The sequence below is a fragment of the Stylophora pistillata genome, chromosome 13, assembly GCF_964205215.1.
Source record: "Stylophora pistillata chromosome 13, jaStyPist1.2, whole genome shotgun sequence".
Lineage (NCBI taxonomy): Eukaryota > Metazoa > Cnidaria > Anthozoa > Scleractinia > Pocilloporidae > Stylophora > Stylophora pistillata.
The window spans coordinates 15,604,061-15,621,614 of record NC_142531.1 but is presented as its reverse complement, the minus strand read 5'-3'; the positions used below and the strand labels follow the sequence as shown (position 1 = coordinate 15,621,614).

The window sequence follows — 17,554 nt, the reverse complement described above, 5'->3', positions numbered from 1 at the left end:
ATGATTTTCACTCGAGCAGTATACTTAAAATATACTTGAATCCAACATCAACAACAAAGAAAATGATTTTCACTAATGAGCAGTATACTTAAACTGTACTTCAGAAAGGGTACTGCAGATGTACTTAAGTAAGTGCAGTACTATTGAAGTATTGTTAAGTATAATTGCAGTATAACCACTACTGATGCAGTATACTTGTAATATACTTAAAGTATAGTTCAAGGCCATCTTTTTTGGTAAGGGGTAGCACAAAATGATTTTACTGTTGAATCCCAAGACCTTGAGGGTAACAACAACTTTGGTACAGTACACACCTATGCTAAGGTTGAAGAAAAATGTCAGCAAGCAATTTGTGCTTATCAAAAGTGCTGTTGCAATTTGGCCAGTAATTATTATGGCATTATTGAAGTTTTGGGAGAGATTATGACCAGCTGCCTAAATACCGAGGGAGGACAGTGGTGAACCACATTACAAGAGTTAAAACATCCAACAGTTACCCTCCAGTCATATTTTAAGACTAATATTATTGGTGTGTGATATTCTGTGGTGGAGTTCTTATTTTAAAGAAAGAATATATTTTTCATGGCGTAAACTGGTGGAGCAAATTTTACAGCACATTAACTTTTTTAATTGCATGAAATTATTATATTTCGAGTATACAGCTTTTGTTAACTCTCAGAGCCTGGCGACGTTAAAGGCTTGAGTGAGTAAACCATGAAAATCAGTAATAATAGGTAAGTTTGGCAAAAGATAGACAGTTGATTATTTTAATTACAACTAATCTTTCAAAGGGTATTTATCTATTCAGCCTTGCAATGTGGAAGAAAACAAAAAGAACACATTTGCATGGTGCTTTAAATTATTTTTCTTTCTTTCAGACTAATAGCTGTTCCTGTGGAGAATATATTGAGGAAATTTCTGATAGTGAATGTCTCATGAGGATGTTTATTTTGTATGCTACCAAATCCTTATGAAAAAGACTGAGAGTAGCAATTTTTTTTATGTATGAGTAACATGTAAATACATGTTTTAACGCTGCATGTGCACTAGAAAAAAAATTACAAGGAGCTCTCAATAGCTCCATACTAAGAGATTCAGGGCACCCAGCACAACTCCTATATGAAAAAATTAGGTTTATGTGGTGACCCAAAGGCAAGTGTTAGTTGTCTGAGGTACCTAGGCTGCACCCTTATGGCACAGCCCTGATGTTTAAACCACTTTCTTTGAAATTTTAAATAGCCACTCTTAAGTAATAGGGGAGTCATTTTATGCATTTTAGAGCTCTTGAAATTGAATATCTCCGTGGTTTACAAGGCACAGAAATCTTGTTCTTTTGCTGAGCCTAAATGTTCTTGTTAATTTTGGGCTGTTTTTGTACAGTTTTTGGCTCATATACCATAATGGCTAAGCCAATAAAAAGTCTTGAATTGCATTATCCAATGATCCAGTTTTTAATAAAGTGCTATATAAATATTTGTTTTACCCAAAGTGATTGATATAAATTGTTACATAGTAAATAAATAAGATGTATCTACAATGTGTGTTAGGGCAATGAGTGACTTCTTCAAACTTAATCACCTGCAGTATAGCAAGTATACATAGCAGTATGTAAAAGCTGTTACCATTTTTCAAAGTTTTGTATTGTTACATAGGAAATAAATATGATGTATTTACTATGTATGTTAGATCCAAAAGTTACACTCTACATTGCATAGGAAATACATAGCAGTATGTAAAAGCTATGTTACCATTTTTCAAAGTTTTGTATTGTTACATAGTAAATAAATAGGATGTATTCACTATGTATGTTAGATCCAAAAGTTACACTCTACATTGCATAGGAAATACATAGCAGTATGTAAAAGCTATGTTACATTATTTCAGAGATTTTTATTGTTATATAGTAAATAAGTAGGATGTGTTTACTATGTATGTCAATATAAAAAATCAGCCCATGTAACACATAGCTAATAAATAGCTATTTAAAAACTATGTGAAGTTCTAATATAGATTTTACATAGACGTTTAAAACCTATCAATTTTTTCAATAGATTTTTCATAGTATCAACATAACCTTTACATACCCTACACTATGTGGTTTGCATGCAAAATAGTATTTACATAGGCAGTGTCAAGCATTGCATAGGTAAAACATAGCTAAACATAGTAAAAACATTCTATTAGCATAGGCTTTAGATATGTCTGATTCTACAAAAAATATTGCAATGTCATGCACAATTGTTAGCTTGGTCACATTTATTCTAGTTTTGCAGTCTAGTCTCTGTACTAAATTAAGCATTCTTGTATCTGTTTTTACATGTAATTAAAATGCATTTTATTAATAATTATAATAACATATCCAATGAAGGTAAAACACACACTGTGTTTGCTCAATCCAGTGTCCACCATTTGCCCATGGGTGTCACTGCTGATGTGAGCAAATACAAAGACTAGTTTCCTCTCCCTTTTTTTTCTGTTCACATAAGATTTCTGTGTTAAATGAAAGGTAACTCTTTACCTACAATGTATCAATGTTATGTTATAAAACAAATGGTAAACACCACAGTGCACACTATTGAGTTATGGATGCACTTGGAAAGTTTGCTAAGCACTTAAGAAGCTAGAGTCACTCTTGGCTATTGCCTTGGACAGCTCTTGTACTTCTTTCATGCTTAGCAACCTGTTCTGTGCGTCTGTAACTCAATAGTGTATGCTGTGGTGTTAACCATTTGTTAAAGAGTGTGTTCTTGATAAATGCATTTTTTCTGGAATTGGCATTGTCAAAAACAGGTCATAAGAGTTTGACCAACATAGTTAAAACTCACTTGCTATATCAGATTTTGCACTTATAGAGATCAAGGTAAATAATACTCTCTGATTAAGATGATTATTCTTTTTACAACAGTTACCACCCAATTACAATTTTGAAATCTTCAAGACAGTATGGAGGATTAAAGAAATAATGGCTAAAAGAGGTAAATAAAACGACATTACATGTTATTTTTGTTTGTTACTGTGTTCCTATGCAACACATTTATTTGGCCTCATAATGTCTCTCTCCATCCAGAAATGCAAAGGTAAATTAATTTAAGGTATAGTCAGTAGTCAAGCTACCCAGAAAGTAAAATCCTGATAACCTCTAGTCCCTATGCCATTTGATCTTGTATGCAGACCTTGGCCCTTTCATGTACAACATGGTCTGAGTTTTACAGCACAAGTGTGCCATGAAAAAAGGGGAAAAAATATCATCTTCAACCAGAATAGACATAAATCAGCGTCAGTTTCATGTTCTGGTTTGTTTTTCAACTTTCAGTGACATTATACAGTTCCCTGAAGGAAGTTTGTTACGAGGATCGAATTATCTTCACTGAATCTGTCACGCAATCCCAGACTTTTATAGAATTATCTATAATCTGTAATATTCCAGAAACTTCTTTCATGTGACTCAGCAGTTTCCAAAAATAGTACAACTTGTAATACGCTATAAATAGTAATAGAACATTCTAGATAACTAAAGTAAATGTATAAAAGCTTGCTTGTGAGAAGTACAAAAGAGATTTGCCCGAGGGCTTACCCTCATGGCTTGCTGACTGAACTTGTGGAAGCTATGATATGACGAGGCTATGACCTTTTGACCTTGCGATATCCAGAGAGAAGAAAGAGATGAAAAAGACGATAGTCGAGAGAGGAAGAAGATAGCGAATACAGAGTTTACTATGGAGTCCTCCGGAAGAGTTTGTGTACAAGGAAAGAATGCGATAAATCAAGAAAGCCAAGCGCTGTGGTCTTCAGTCGGCGGATGTTGGAATTGGAAGTTGATCAAGACGACGAACACTTACACGGCATGAAGGATTGTAAGCCTGCTTTATGAACTGCTTAACTTAATCTTTAACCTAAGTAAATTAGACAATGTAAAACTAATTAAATAATAGTTAAAATGGGTAACTGCTTGTTGTTACATTTGTGTTGCGTGCCATATATCGTACTCGGGAGTCTATTTTCATATATGTTTTGTTAGCGGACATTTGTTGGTCATTCGTGCACGTAACAAGTTGCTATTGTTTGCTTGCACTATAGCAGACATTAATTTTTAGAAAGGTATCCCTATAAGCAATTCCTACCAAACTTGTGTATTTCTCATTTGTTTATACCTAACTTGTTTGGCACATTTCATGGAAGAGTTACAAAAAGTAGAACTGGATAATTATATCGCTTTGAGTAGACTGCAAGCCAGCTGTTACCCATATTTTGACATACAGCTTGCTTAAATAGACCAGTTATTTGCCAATTAACAAGCAGACTCCATGTTGCCATTTCTCTGTTCAGTAATAGCAGATCACAGATGACGTCAAATTGTGGTAAGGACAAAAAAATGGCAGAGGAGGTGCAGCCAAACATGTTACTGATGTTCTGAATGCATTTTGATATCTTCTGTGGTTTGTTACTGCACAGACCCATGGCAACATGGAATATATCTATTTGGTTTATATGATAACAAAGTGAAATGTTATCATTTTGATGTCATCTAAAAAAAGTATGCATCTCTCCTGCAAGAGATTATACTAACCCTTTAAAACATATCAGCTAGGAAATGATTTTCAGGTGATTATCTACTACCAGTGATATGGGACCTTCATGGCTTATGTTTTCTGTTCCTAAAACACAAAATTCCTCTTCTAGGTCACAGGGGTTGGCCCCAGCATCAGGTTGACCATGGAACTTTATATGTTTTTAGTAAATGTGGCAGTAAGAACTTTCTCCTACCATGTGCAAGTTTGTTTCCAGTCATAACTGCCATAGATCTAGTTAACTGTTGTATAGTGTATCCTTGTATCACAGAATTCCCATAGATCCACTTGTTTCTCTCCCTTTACAAAAACTAACATGCCAGCTTGACCCTTAATTTTTCCTTGACATCCGTACATCAGTATGCCTATTCTCAGTACTGTTCACCATACATTTCCTAAGGAGCTGACAAGGAGAATCTGTTTAAAAATTAACAGCTTGGCCAGTTGGTGATCATTTCCATTATTCTTGTGACCCTAATGTGTGATTCAGGGCTGATATTGTAAGGAGAAATTAGCTGGTGTTAGATTTAAAACGCCCTCTGTTTTTACGACATATTCTAATAATAATCGTTAGTTCTAGTTTCGATGAAGCGTGCTAAAATTTGCTGCGTATTAGTTAGGAATTCGCAGATTCGTGCGTGTACTGTAGGCTAAGTTCGTGCGTAGGAAATGAGCTAACACTTCCATATGGTGTACATTACAAGTTTTAAGTAACATCCTGTGCACAGTCACGCATGCACTCATTATAAAAGGCGACTTAAGATAGCGTGCGAGAGAGTCATTCCGCAACCGCTACGATCGGAGGATCAATCTGCTACAAGCTACCTTTTGAGCTATGCTTTCTGCTGTGCGAGTCGTCACCAAAGTAAGTTTCTCCCTTTTTTTTTGGTACTCGAATTATTATTGTCAAATGACTAGTTTTTTAATGTTGAAATGTTGTCATGCTACGAAACCAATATTGTCTATAAGTCTTCCTAAATTTTGTTTGTAACACGACTACGTAGCTGACGTTGTATCTTAGCTTTTTGTGTGTAATTATCGTTTCAGTTCGAACCTACACGACTCTATTCGACACTAAACTACCCTATATTTCTACTCTACTTCGTTTTATTCTCCGCGACCACGAACTTTGCTACCGTGACTTTCACGATCTGTCATCATCGTCGCAACCAGTGTAATTCGTCTATCTTGAACTGTGATTAAACGTGTGTTAGTCATTCTACGAGTTGAGTTCGAATTGTCTATCGCCTCGCGCATTGCTACCCCTGTAATTGTTGAGTTTCTAAGTACGCGCAACCTTAGGATCTTGGTAGTTACATTAGTTCGAATTTGAACGGCGAGCAAGCAACTACCTCGAAACGTGAGGAAAATTTCACAGCTACTTTGGAGGACATCACGCAAACGCAATTCGACACGGCTTCTGGAAGCGGTTACCGGATGCCAAATTGTTAACACGTCAATCGACTCGGAATTAATCTATCCTTCTCATCACAATGGAAACAAAGAAGGCACGCGCCACAGCTAAAGGCGTCGTTACTAGAAGGATTAACGAAATTACCGATCTAATGATGGACAAAAACAATGTCGATGAAGTGAACAGGAAAACAAATGAACTGAAAGAAGCATTTGAAAAATTTGAGGCAACGCATAAGACATTTCATAGTCAGCTAACGGAAAAGGAGGCTATCGAGGAATCAACGTCGTATTTTAATGCGGTATTCGATCAAGTGGAAGGCTTGCAAGAAAATGTAGTCATCTGGCTCACAGGTATCGAAGCGACAAAGCTGATAAGCTCTTTTCAAGCGCAAGTTACACCAGACGACAGCGTGTCAAATGTTGGCACACGTTCACTCGTATCGCGAGCGTCACGTTCTTCACGCACGTCGCAAATGTCACGCACTTCGTCTGTCAGTGCCAGAGCAAAGGCCGCAGCAAAAAGGGCTATTTTAGAAGCAGAAGCCGCTACGCTCAAACGGCTGCATGAAATAGAAGAAGAAGAGTTAAAGTTACGACAACGCAAAACGAAGTTAAAATTTGAAACTGAACTGGCAAAGGCAGAAGCCGAAGAACTCGTTTATGCACAAGCCGAAGAAAGGGAAATTGCCGCTAGTTATTTTCCAACGGAAGAAACTCGAGCAACAATCAATCCTGAGCCGGTGCTAGCTCCCGACAGAATCGGAACGGTTGTGAAAAATGGCGAGGTCGCACCCGTAGCTGACGCTACCGAGCCGGGGAACCTCCCAGAACAGTCTGCACCCTCGAACCCCACAGTGCTAACCGTTGCAGAATCAGAGGTACCAGCATGGCGATTGAACCCAGAAGCCCCCGTATGGCGAAAAAGGCACGTGAAGGAGCTAACGTTTGGACAAAACTCTAAACCTCAGCCCACCCCAGCAACTCCACCGAAAGATGATATCCAGCTTCTACTTCACCAGCAACAAGAAGCTATCATGGCATTAACTCTACCACAACCTGAAGTCCCTGTATTCTCTGGCGATCCCATCGATTACTGCGAATTCGTTCGGGCCTTCGAAAACCTAGTGGAGCGAAAGACCTCAAGCTCTAGCACAAGACTTTACTACCTTCTACAGTACACCAGTGGTTCTGTACAAGACCTTGTGCGAAGCTGCCTCACCATGCCTGATGAAATCGGCTATTGTGAAGCTAGACGGCTATTAGCAAAGCGATATGGGCAACCATATAGTATTGCCACCTCGTACGTGGAACGCGTAATTAATGGAGCGCCGATCCGGGCGGAAGATGGACCTTCCCTACAGAAATTCTCGATACTATTGACCAGCTGTCAAAATACTCTCAAGGAGATTGGCTACCTAAACCGTCTTGAAAACCCTGACAGTTTAAGGAAAATCGTGGAGCGGCTACCTTACCAACTGAGGCTAAAATGGCGTGACCTTGTGGACGCGATCTCCCAGAAGGAAAATAGGGATCCCAACCTGAAGGACATATCGGAGTTCGTAGAAGCAAGATCAAGAGCGACAAATCATCCCATTTTCGGCAAGGTCCATAGCGAACAGAGGCCACCCTTTAATTCGAAACCAACCATTAGAGGCAGACGAGACGGTAAAACCTTCTCCACGCAAGGACTAGAGCAACCCCCCTCACAGCGGGCGAACACTAAAGAAGAAAGAAAGGAATTAAAATGCCCTTCATGTAAAAGAAACCACTGGCTATCACAATGTGAAGAGTTCAAGAAGCTAAGCATAAGCAACCGCTATCAGTTCGTTCGCGCAAATAAGCTATGCATCAACTGTTTAGTTCCTGGCCATTTCGTTCAAGACTGCCCAAAGCGGAGCTTTTGCCGCGTTCAAGGATGCACAAAGAAGCATTCGACTTATCTACATGCAAAAGAAATGCCACCAGGTCAGAGTGGGAAAGAAAGTCAAACCGAACCACCGGCAACTCTAAGTGCAGCTCAAGCGAGTAACAGTTACTTAAGCTCCGTCGGCGCATCTCAAGGAACCAGTGGCCCTGTGATAGGACTGTCAATAGTTCCCGTGAAAGTTAAAGTAAAAGGCAGCAACAAGAAAGTACTAACGCACGCTTTTTTGGATTCAGGCTCAAACACGTCGTTCTGCACAGGAGATCTCCTCAAAAAACTCGGCACCAAGGGAAAGAAAACGTCTCTCTCCCTAACGAACATGCAAACGTCTAACCAGTCGATCGAGTGTTCTCTGGTAAATCTAGAAGTGTCCGACCTGAGAGAGCAAAACCTGGTCGAGCTACCAATGGTATATTCTACGCCCAGCCTACCGGTTTCAAGTGACACTGTCGGAACACAAGAAGATGTGAATCGCTGGCCACACTTGAAAGGAATCAAAATGGAAAGCGTAAAATCGGAAGTTGGTCTTCTCATCGGAAGTGATGCTCCCCAAGCGCTCCAACCAAAAGAGTTTAGAGAAAGCGAAGATGGTGGTCCCTTCGCAACACGGACAATTTTCGGTTGGGTATTAAATGGCCCCCTAGGTAGAAAAGAAAGCAAGGTTCCGACTGCGAACTTCATCGACACAAGCGCCAAGCTAAGCAAGCAATTTGAAGATTTCTGCAATTTAGAATTTAACGACTCCAGCTACGAGCCTCAAGCCTCCATGTCGCAAAACGACCGAAAAGCGCTACACATCATGGAAGGGTCAGCAAAACTGTCGGACGGCCACTACGAAATTGCCTTACCATGGAAGAACGATCCACCACTTCTGAAGAATAATAAATCGCAAGTACAACAGCGACTACATCCGCTGAAGAAACGTCTTTATAGAGATCCAGTTTTACACAAGAAGTATAGAGACTTCATGGATGACCTGATTGTCAAGGGCTATACGAGAAAGGTCAGCAGGGAAAACCTGGGCAACTCAAACGTATGGTACTTACCGCACCATGCCGTGTTTCACCCCCAGAAACCTGACAAAGTCCGCGTCGTATTCGACTGTTCAGCTAAATTCCAAGGTACCTCCTTAAATGACCAGCTGCTACAGGGGCCGGATTTGACAAATACGCTTGTGGGCGTATTAACACGATTCCGGCAAGAGCAAATCGCTTTCATGTCAGACATCGAGGCCATGTTTTACCAGGTACGAGTTTCCCCAAGCGACTGCGACTATCTGCGATTCTTGTGGTGGCCAGACGGCGATCTAAACAAAGACCCTGAAGAGTATCAAATGCTAGTCCATTTGTTCGGGGGTGCCTCATCCCCAAGCTGCGCAAATTTTGCCTTGAAGAAAACCGCAGAAGATAATAAGACAGCCTTTGACGCAACCACAGTGGAGACCGTCAAGCGAAATTTCTACGTTGACGATTGTCTAAAGTCAGTCGCCACTAATCCTGAAGCCATTCGACTAGTAGGAGAACTCCGTGAAATGCTGTCCAAAGGAGGATTTCACCTTACCAAATGGATATCGAATTCAAGAGACGTGATCAACTGCATTCCTGAAAACGAAAGAGCACCTTCCGTCAAAGATTTCGACTTAAGTAAGAATCTAACACTCACAGAGAGAGCCCTGGGTGTCCAATGGAATGTGCAGAAGGACACATTCGGCTACAAAATCGTTGAAAAGGAGCGGCCCATCACAAGAAGAGGAATTTTGTCTATTATTTGCTCGGTGTACGACCCACTCGGTTTTATTTCACCGTGCATACTACCCGCTAAAGCAATCCAGCAAGACCTGTGTCTCAAGGGCCTTGGATGGGACGATCAGATTCCCGAACCCTGCAAGCAAAAATGGCAATCATGGCTGAAGGAACTCCCCAAATTAGAAGGGTTTGAGATACCGCGATGCTTCAAACCACCAAACTGTTCCAACATACAACGCCGCGAGCTCCACCATTTCTCCGACGCATCTAGCCAAGGCTACGGAGCTGTCTCGTATCTTCGTCAAATTGATGCGCATGGTGAAGTTCACTGTTCGCTTATTATGGCAAAGTCCAGACTAGCCCCTCTCAAGGTAATGACGATTCCGCGGATGGAACTGTCAGCGGCAGTCTTAGCAACGAGGTTGGATCGCATGATCAGACAAGAAGTTGGCATAGTCATACACAGCTCTACCTTTTGGACTGACAGCACTTGCGTTCTTCGCTATATAGAGAATAAGGATAAGAGATTCCAGATCTTTGTTGCCAACTGCGTGTCAGCCATTTTAGATCAGTCTACGGCTGAGCAATGGAGGTACGTTGAAGGCACACTTAATCCAGCTGACGAAGCATCCAGAGGAATGACAGTAGATGAGTTGCTTATAAATGAGCGCTGGAAGCAAGGACCACCGTTCATGAAAAAGACAGAGCAGTTTTGGCCGCAAAGACCGGAGAGCTTAGGCGAGGTCTTCGATAATGATCCAGAAGTCAAGAAGGCAGCAGAAACGTTTGCAAGTAAGACAAACGTGACCTACCATTACATTGGCAATGCAATAGAAAAGATTTCGTCATGGTCTCGGCTGAAAAGGGTCATAGCATGGATATTGCGCTACAAAGATATTTTGCGAAACCGAAGTCAACACGGCAACACGAACAAAACCATCAAGCTACAACTCGATAATAGCACCATAACCCCCTTAAGCGTCAGCGAAATCGAAATCTTGAAATACGTTCAGAAGCAAACCTTCAAAGACGAGTTGGCAAGCCTGAACGGCGTCCGCGACGTCACTCAAGGAAGGGCAAATCGGAACAACCTAAAGAAGAACAGCACCATTTACAAGCTTGATCCAGTCTTGGAAAATGGACTTCTACGTGTAGGAGGACGACTGGAACACGCACCCATAGAAAATGACGCCAAGCATCCTATTATTCTTCCCAAGAAGCACCATGTCACAAAATTGATTATCGAATACTTCCATCGCGCCTCAGCCCATTCAGGAATCGAGTATACTCTGTCCCTCATTAGAACAAAGTATTGGATCCTAGGAGCACGATCTAGCGTCCGCAACATCATCCACACTTGTTTCAGCTGTCGGCGACGCCAAGCCCCCGTAATGCAACAGAAAATGGCCAGCTTACCTCGAGACCGCGTCACACCTTCCAAGCCACCCTTTACGTATGTAGGCGTAGATTTGTTCGGTCCATTCACAGTACGCCGCGGACGAACAACCGTTAAGAGGTACGGCGCCCTGTTTACGTGCCTCACCATAAGAGCAGTCCACATAGAGATTGTCCACTCTATGGATGCAGAATCGTTTATCAACGCCACCCGACGCTTCATTGCTAGAAGAGGAAGGCCAGAGGAAATAAGATCCGATAACGGAGGAAACTTCGTTAAAGGCGAGAAAGAATTACGGAAGGCGGTCCAAGAATGGAACCAAAACCAGATCCATGAGTTTCTCTTACAACAAGAGATTAAATGGACATTCAATCCACCGGCTGCTTCACATCATGGCGGAGTATGGGAGAGATGTATCAGAACTGTGAGGAAAGTTATGAAGGCACTGCTGAAACAACAGGTCTTAGACGACGAAGGTCTAAGTACGTTAATGTGCGAAGTCGAATCGATAGTGAATGGCAGACCGATAACCAAAGTGTCTGACGATGCGAAGGATCTCAACGCTCTCACACCTAACCATCTGCTGCTACTCCGAGCTGGAACGACAATCCCCCCAGGAGTTTTCTGTAAAGATGATAACTACGGCTGTCGCAGATGGCGCCAAGTTCAATACCTAAGCAACGTGTTCTGGCGCCGCTGGACCAGAGAATATTTACCATCCCTACAGCAACGCCAAAAATGGAATAAGCCACTCTTAAACCTAGCTGTCAATGACATTGTTCTGCTACTAGACGAGAATCTGCCTCGTAGTGTATGGCCGCTAGGGCGAGTGCTCGAAGTTTACCACAATCAGAAGGACGGGCTAGTACGCTCTGCTAAGATCAAGACCAGAACCTCCGAGCTAGTGCGACCCATAGACAAGATTGTCCTGCTGGAGACCGCAGAGTTTGCAGACAAGGATTAGAAGTGAAAACATTATCGTAATGGACACTTAGTAATTAGTATGATAGTTTGTAGTTTAATAATCAATAACGTTGGCGTTTCAAACCTATTACTGTTATTTGGTAAAGCCTCTTGTAGGCTTTAAGGGGCCGGAATGTTAGATTTAAAACGCCCTCTGTTTTTACGACATATTCTAATAATAATCGTTAGTTCTAGTTTCGATGAAGCGTGCTAAAATTTGCTGCGTATTAGTTAGGAATTCGCAGATTCGTGCGTGTACTGTAGGCTAAGTTCGTGCGTAGGAAATGAGCTAACACTTCCATATGGTGTACATTACAAGTTTTAAGTAACATCCTGTGCACAGTCACGCATGCACTCATTATAAAAGGCGACTTAAGATAGCGTGCGAGAGAGTCATTCCGCAACCGCTACGATCAGAGGATCAATCTGCTACAAGCTACCTTTTGAGCTATGCTTTCTGCTGTGCGAGTCGTCACCAAAGTAAGTTTCTCCCTTTTTTTTTGGTACTCGAATTATTATTGTCAAATGACTAGTTTTTTAATGTTGAAATGTTGTCATGCTACGAAACCAATATTGTCTATAAGTCTTCCTAAATTTTGTTTGTAACACGACTACGTAGCTGACGTTGTATCTTAGCTTTTTGTATGTAATTATCGTTTCAGTTCGAACCTACACGACTCTATTCGACACTAAACTACCCTATATTTCTACTCTACTTCGTTTTATTCTCCGCGACCACGAACTTTGCTACCGTGACTTTCACGATCTGTCATCATCGTCGCAACCAGTGTAATTCGTCTATCTTGAACTGTGATTAAACGTGTGTTAGTCATTCTACGAGTTGAGTTCGAATTGTCTATCGCCTCGCGCATTGCTACCCCTGTAATTGTTGAGTTTCTAAGTGCGCGCAACCTTAGGATCTTGGTAGTTACAGCTGGTAATCATCCTAAGGGCTCAAAGGATTGACAGGCCTGAGATTATTCCTTGCCAGATGGTGACATTCACAGTCTACCCTTGATTAATCAACAAATGGTAAACACCACAGTGTACACTATTGAGTTAGGGATGCACACAGGAGGTTGATAAGCACTAAAGAAGTGCAAGAGTCACACAAGGTGATAGCCGAGAGTAACTCTATAGCCTCTTGAGTGCTTAGCTGAAACTTCCCAAGTGCATCCATAACTCAATACATATTAGTGTACACTGTGGCATTTACCATTTGTTTTAAAACATAACATTGCCACATTGTAGCAAAAGAATTTTCTTTTATTTAACAAATCTTGCGTGACCAGAAAAACAAGCGCGCACAGAAAACTAGTCTTTGCATTTGTTCACATCAGCAGCGTACACCCATGGGCAAATGGTGGATGCTGAATTGACCAATCAGAGTGCACCCTATACTTTGCTTATGTTATAAAATACTGGTAAGTTGTCCTCAAAAGTCAAGAATTTCAAAGACACTTTTGAAGAGATGATGAAGAGTGGCTTAAATATATAGATGAAAAAAAATCTTATGTTTATGTTCTGGAATGATAAAATACAAGTGACAGCTATCGGGAATCTCTTAAGCATGGAGGGTAAACCCCTCCAACTCCCAGAAGTGATTAACATGTAGCTTCTCCCCATAATAACCACAGAAAAAAGGGCAATGAGATTACTTGTACTTACCAGGTAGAACTTTTTATCTTGATCAACTACCAAATTCTCAAAACTATAACTTGCAAGAAAATGTGTGGTAGTTAGATGGGAGAGTGAACAAACAGATCTTGGGAATCAAAGGGATAATTAGAACAAACTAAACTGAGACCCCAAGCTTTCTGTATTTGATTTCTCTTCACACAATCATTTACACCCTTTGCAAGATATACTAAACTCTGCAAAGGTTATCACAACCTGAAGTAATCTCTCAGGTTTTGTTTAAAAAGCAACAATCATTGTAAGACTTTATTTTTCATGCAGGGAATAACTGCAACTAAAAAACTGCTGTGTCAAATGCAAAGCAACAAAGCTACCCTGTCACAGAAGAATTAGGAGAAGGTTGTATCCCTGTCAAAGCACCTGGTGGCTACAAGTTTACCCTGGTAGACCAGGATGTTACTGGTGGTGAGTTGGAACATGAATGAATGTTAATTTTGTGCCCACCTCAAGTGTTACATGATTAATGCAATGAAAAAAAAATGGTGAAATTACCAGCTTCTTGTAGATTAAAATCTTGGATGAGGTTTTTTCACAGAAAACTAAGCAATATGGAATATTAATTACCTCCACACCCTAAGATCAGTATGCATTTTCTTCACACTGCTCTCTATATTATTTTCTAAGATGCCAACCAGGAGAAATTGTTTACCATAACAGTCAAGAGCTTCTTTGGTTGGCAATCATTTCCTTTATTCTTGTGACCTTAATGTTTGCTTCAGGGGGGTGACATTGTAAGGAGAAATTAGATGCTGGTCACTCTTAGGGGTTAAAATGTTTACAATAAGATGTTTATGAGTTTGAGAATTCTGGTGATATCTATGATGGCAACTTAGCCTGCATCAGCTTTAGGGCATCAAGATTGACAGCAGATTATCTAATTATTTGCAAATGAATCTACTAGTAATTTAAAATTAAAGACAAGACATCTCCATCTTATAATTTTATTTGGTTTACAAGGACACATTGTTAGGCTTCACACTTCAAGTTATTCACTTTGTATCACAGAAGAGAGTAATGTGACCAATCAAATTGAGGCATTGTGATAGACAGCTAGTAGATTTATAGAAATAGAAGTTATAGATTTGTTTAAGAAGCAATGTCCAACAGAACTCTTGGAACATCGAAAATCGACTAGGTCTCTATACTCAAACCTTCAAGATCTGCTGATGCAGCTAAACTGTAAAACTAAAACATATGGTGATAGAGCTTTTTCTACATGCACTCGGAAGATTTGGAACTCTATTCCATTTGAAATAAGACAATCCAGAACAGTTTTGTCATATAAGAAAAAACTCAAGACCTTCCTTTTTACTAAATTTATTAAGAGTAACTCTTTATCATATTTTTAATACTTTAGCCTCTAGTTTCTTGGTATATTGCTTGTTTTTTATTTTCTAAGTTTTTAGAGTAAATTTTCATGGTTTTAGGATTAATTTTGTAAAGCACCTTGAATGAGTAGTGGATGTGTGCACTATATAAATGGACTATTATTATTATTATTATTATTATTATTATTATTATTATTGATATGAACTAGTAGTTGCTTTCGCGATTTTTATATGTAGGTCGTTTTTGTTATCAAAGTTAGTTTGGGTCTGTTACGAGTCAGATCCTAGAGAACCGAATTTAATAGATGTATTCTGTGTCAACTAATTTGGAAATGTACGAGAGGAAAAACCATTACCCACGCAAAGTTATTACTATTATTATTATTATAATTTTCTTATTGGCAGGTATCTAAAGTTTTCTTTTATTTTAGGGCAATTTTCAAGCTGAATGCCTTTTGTTTTATACATCATGTTGAATTTTTGTGGAGTTTGCTTACACAAATTTTATCAATTATATTCTTTGTAAATAATCTTGAATTAGTGATTAAACGAAGTGCGTATCCATGAGTTTTTCTTGGATTTTTACTAGATATTTTGATGCATTTTTCTTCGATTTTTAAGCATCTTATTATAATTTTTGTAAATACTTTTAGTGATTATAGTGAATAAAGGTATTATTATTATCATCATCTTCATCATCACCATCATCATCATCATCATTATTATTATTATTTTCATTATTATTATTATTATAACAAACCCTCTCTCTTTTTTCTTTCACAGATCCAGTGAGAAAAGTTTCTCTTGGAGTTTCAGACCTTACCAAATCTTTGCTTTACTGGCAAAACTTGTTGGGGATGACACTGTATCAAAAGTTGTTGGGGATGACACTGTACCATCTATCTGAAAAGCCACATGGGGCAAAGCCACCGCCAGGCAGTTCCCGGATGGTCACAACAATTAGGCTAGATGGTCTTTCCATAAAGATCTCAAAGCAGTCAATGATGACTGCAACTCTCTTGCAAAAATTGTGTTGGAAAACTGCAGGCATGGTGGCTTGCAGTTCCTCATGCTTTGGCCACTGGATTAAAAACTTTAGTCTGATAGACACTACATGTGTCCACTTGTCAAAAATTCTTGATGTGGTTGGAACAGATATATTGGAACGAAAAGCTAAATTCTGCAATGGAGAACTGAGTTTAAGTCTAATTAAAACTAAAAGAAACTTTTGAAACTGGCCAAGTGCATTTTGGGTGGTTACTTTAATGCGAGGAGCAATAATATTAAAAACATGCATTAAAAGGGAAAATGTGTAGACTCCTGTATAACACTTGGTTTTTTCGTCATTATTTGTAAAGCTTTCCATAGTTAACTGAAGAGACAGAAGTTGTCCCTTTGTACACATCAGTGATGTGTTGCAAGTAGATCTGCTGTCTGTCCAGTTGAGCCATATCAAGGTCAGTCTGGTAGCATCCCTCTGACAAAACCTTTTCTTAAGTCTGGCAAAATTGGTCATGTTTATCATTATCATTACAATCACTGTTGTCAGCAAGGTTAATGGCATCATCAATTGGACATGAACCTGAAGTGCCATCATCAATGGGACATGACCCTGAAGTGCCATCCTCAATGGGACATAACCCTGAAGTGAAATTGCTTGTGCGTGCTGCCATGAAAAATATAGATGCGTCATATGTCAAGTGTATAATTTTATTTAGTAATGGCTGTATAAATATTCCAACATAGGCTTGTAGGTGGCACGAATGAAAGGCCAAAAACAGGGTTGCTGTTGGGTTTACCAACATATCTGTCTTACTAAATACAATACTGTCTACAATTTGAATTAATTGAAATGAAAGGGATAATATTATTCCATATCAACTTGCATTCTTGCACAGTGACAACAAGAAGACAAGATGCAAGTGCCAACATTATTTTTAGTTAACGCACAACACCCTCCCTCGAAGAAACTTGAAACAAGTAAGCAAGTGTGCGATTAGGACCGAATTTGGGTCATGACAAAGTACACTTACAAGGTGTTTCAGTCTCGACAAACTGGCTGCATTGTATAACATCCTCCACACCGCTGTCTTGGGTAGTACTAGAGGAAGTTAACTCATCATATTTCCCCTTGATTTCATTCCTCTTTCGAGCACGAGCATTTCGATCAACTGCCAGGGAAACATTTTTAATTTTGTCGTGACCAAGATTTATGGTAGGTGCCCAGTAATGGTTGGTGGTGTCTTGGAGCTCAGCACGTTCTCCTACAAGTAAACATTTATTAATGTCCTATTTCTTTGACAAAATTTCTATGTAATGATAACAAATCGTTAATTTGGGTCATTTTGTCGAACAATTCGTAAGAAATAACTTGGTTATCTCCTGATAATTCACGCAAATTCAAAGATGACAGACCATACGTGCGAACATGTGCGCGAGGTGATTCGCTATCATTTGGTTCGGTCGACAATTTTATTCCTTGTGGAAGTGAGGACTGATTCCCGAGAAGAGATTAA

General features: G+C 39.7%; 2 protein-coding genes across 5 annotated transcripts in view; both read left to right on the top strand.

Moving 5' to 3' along the window:
- The window catches only part of LOC148717830 (uncharacterized), a 4,813-nt gene extending 3,002 nt beyond the window's left edge, over window positions 1–1,811 (top strand). Inside the window, exon 2 of the mRNA XM_088743143.1 lies at window positions 1–1,811. This exon is cut by the window's left edge and continues 2,622 nt beyond it. The gene's annotated coding sequence lies outside the window, so the exon portion shown is untranslated.
- The window catches only part of LOC148717829 (uncharacterized), a 17,624-nt gene extending 813 nt beyond the window's left edge, over window positions 1–16,811 (top strand). The window contains exons 2-7 of one of the 4 annotated variants that reach the window (XR_015994635.1): window positions 2,906–2,975; window positions 3,314–5,433; window positions 5,616–12,492; window positions 13,353–13,436; window positions 13,972–14,115; window positions 15,822–16,811. Coding sequence is in view for 1 of the 4 variants with exons in the window: in XM_088743142.1 (XP_088599268.1) it covers window positions 6,062–12,013 (5,952 nt within the window). In the remaining 3 variants the exon portion in view is untranslated. Of the gene's footprint in view, window positions 1–2,905; window positions 2,976–3,313; window positions 12,850–13,352; window positions 13,437–13,971; window positions 14,116–15,821 lie in introns of those variants that run through there. The other 3 variants (XR_015994636.1, XR_015994637.1, XM_088743142.1) reach the window with 3 other exon arrangements.
- The last annotated feature ends 743 nt before the right edge of the window (window positions 16,812–17,554 follow it).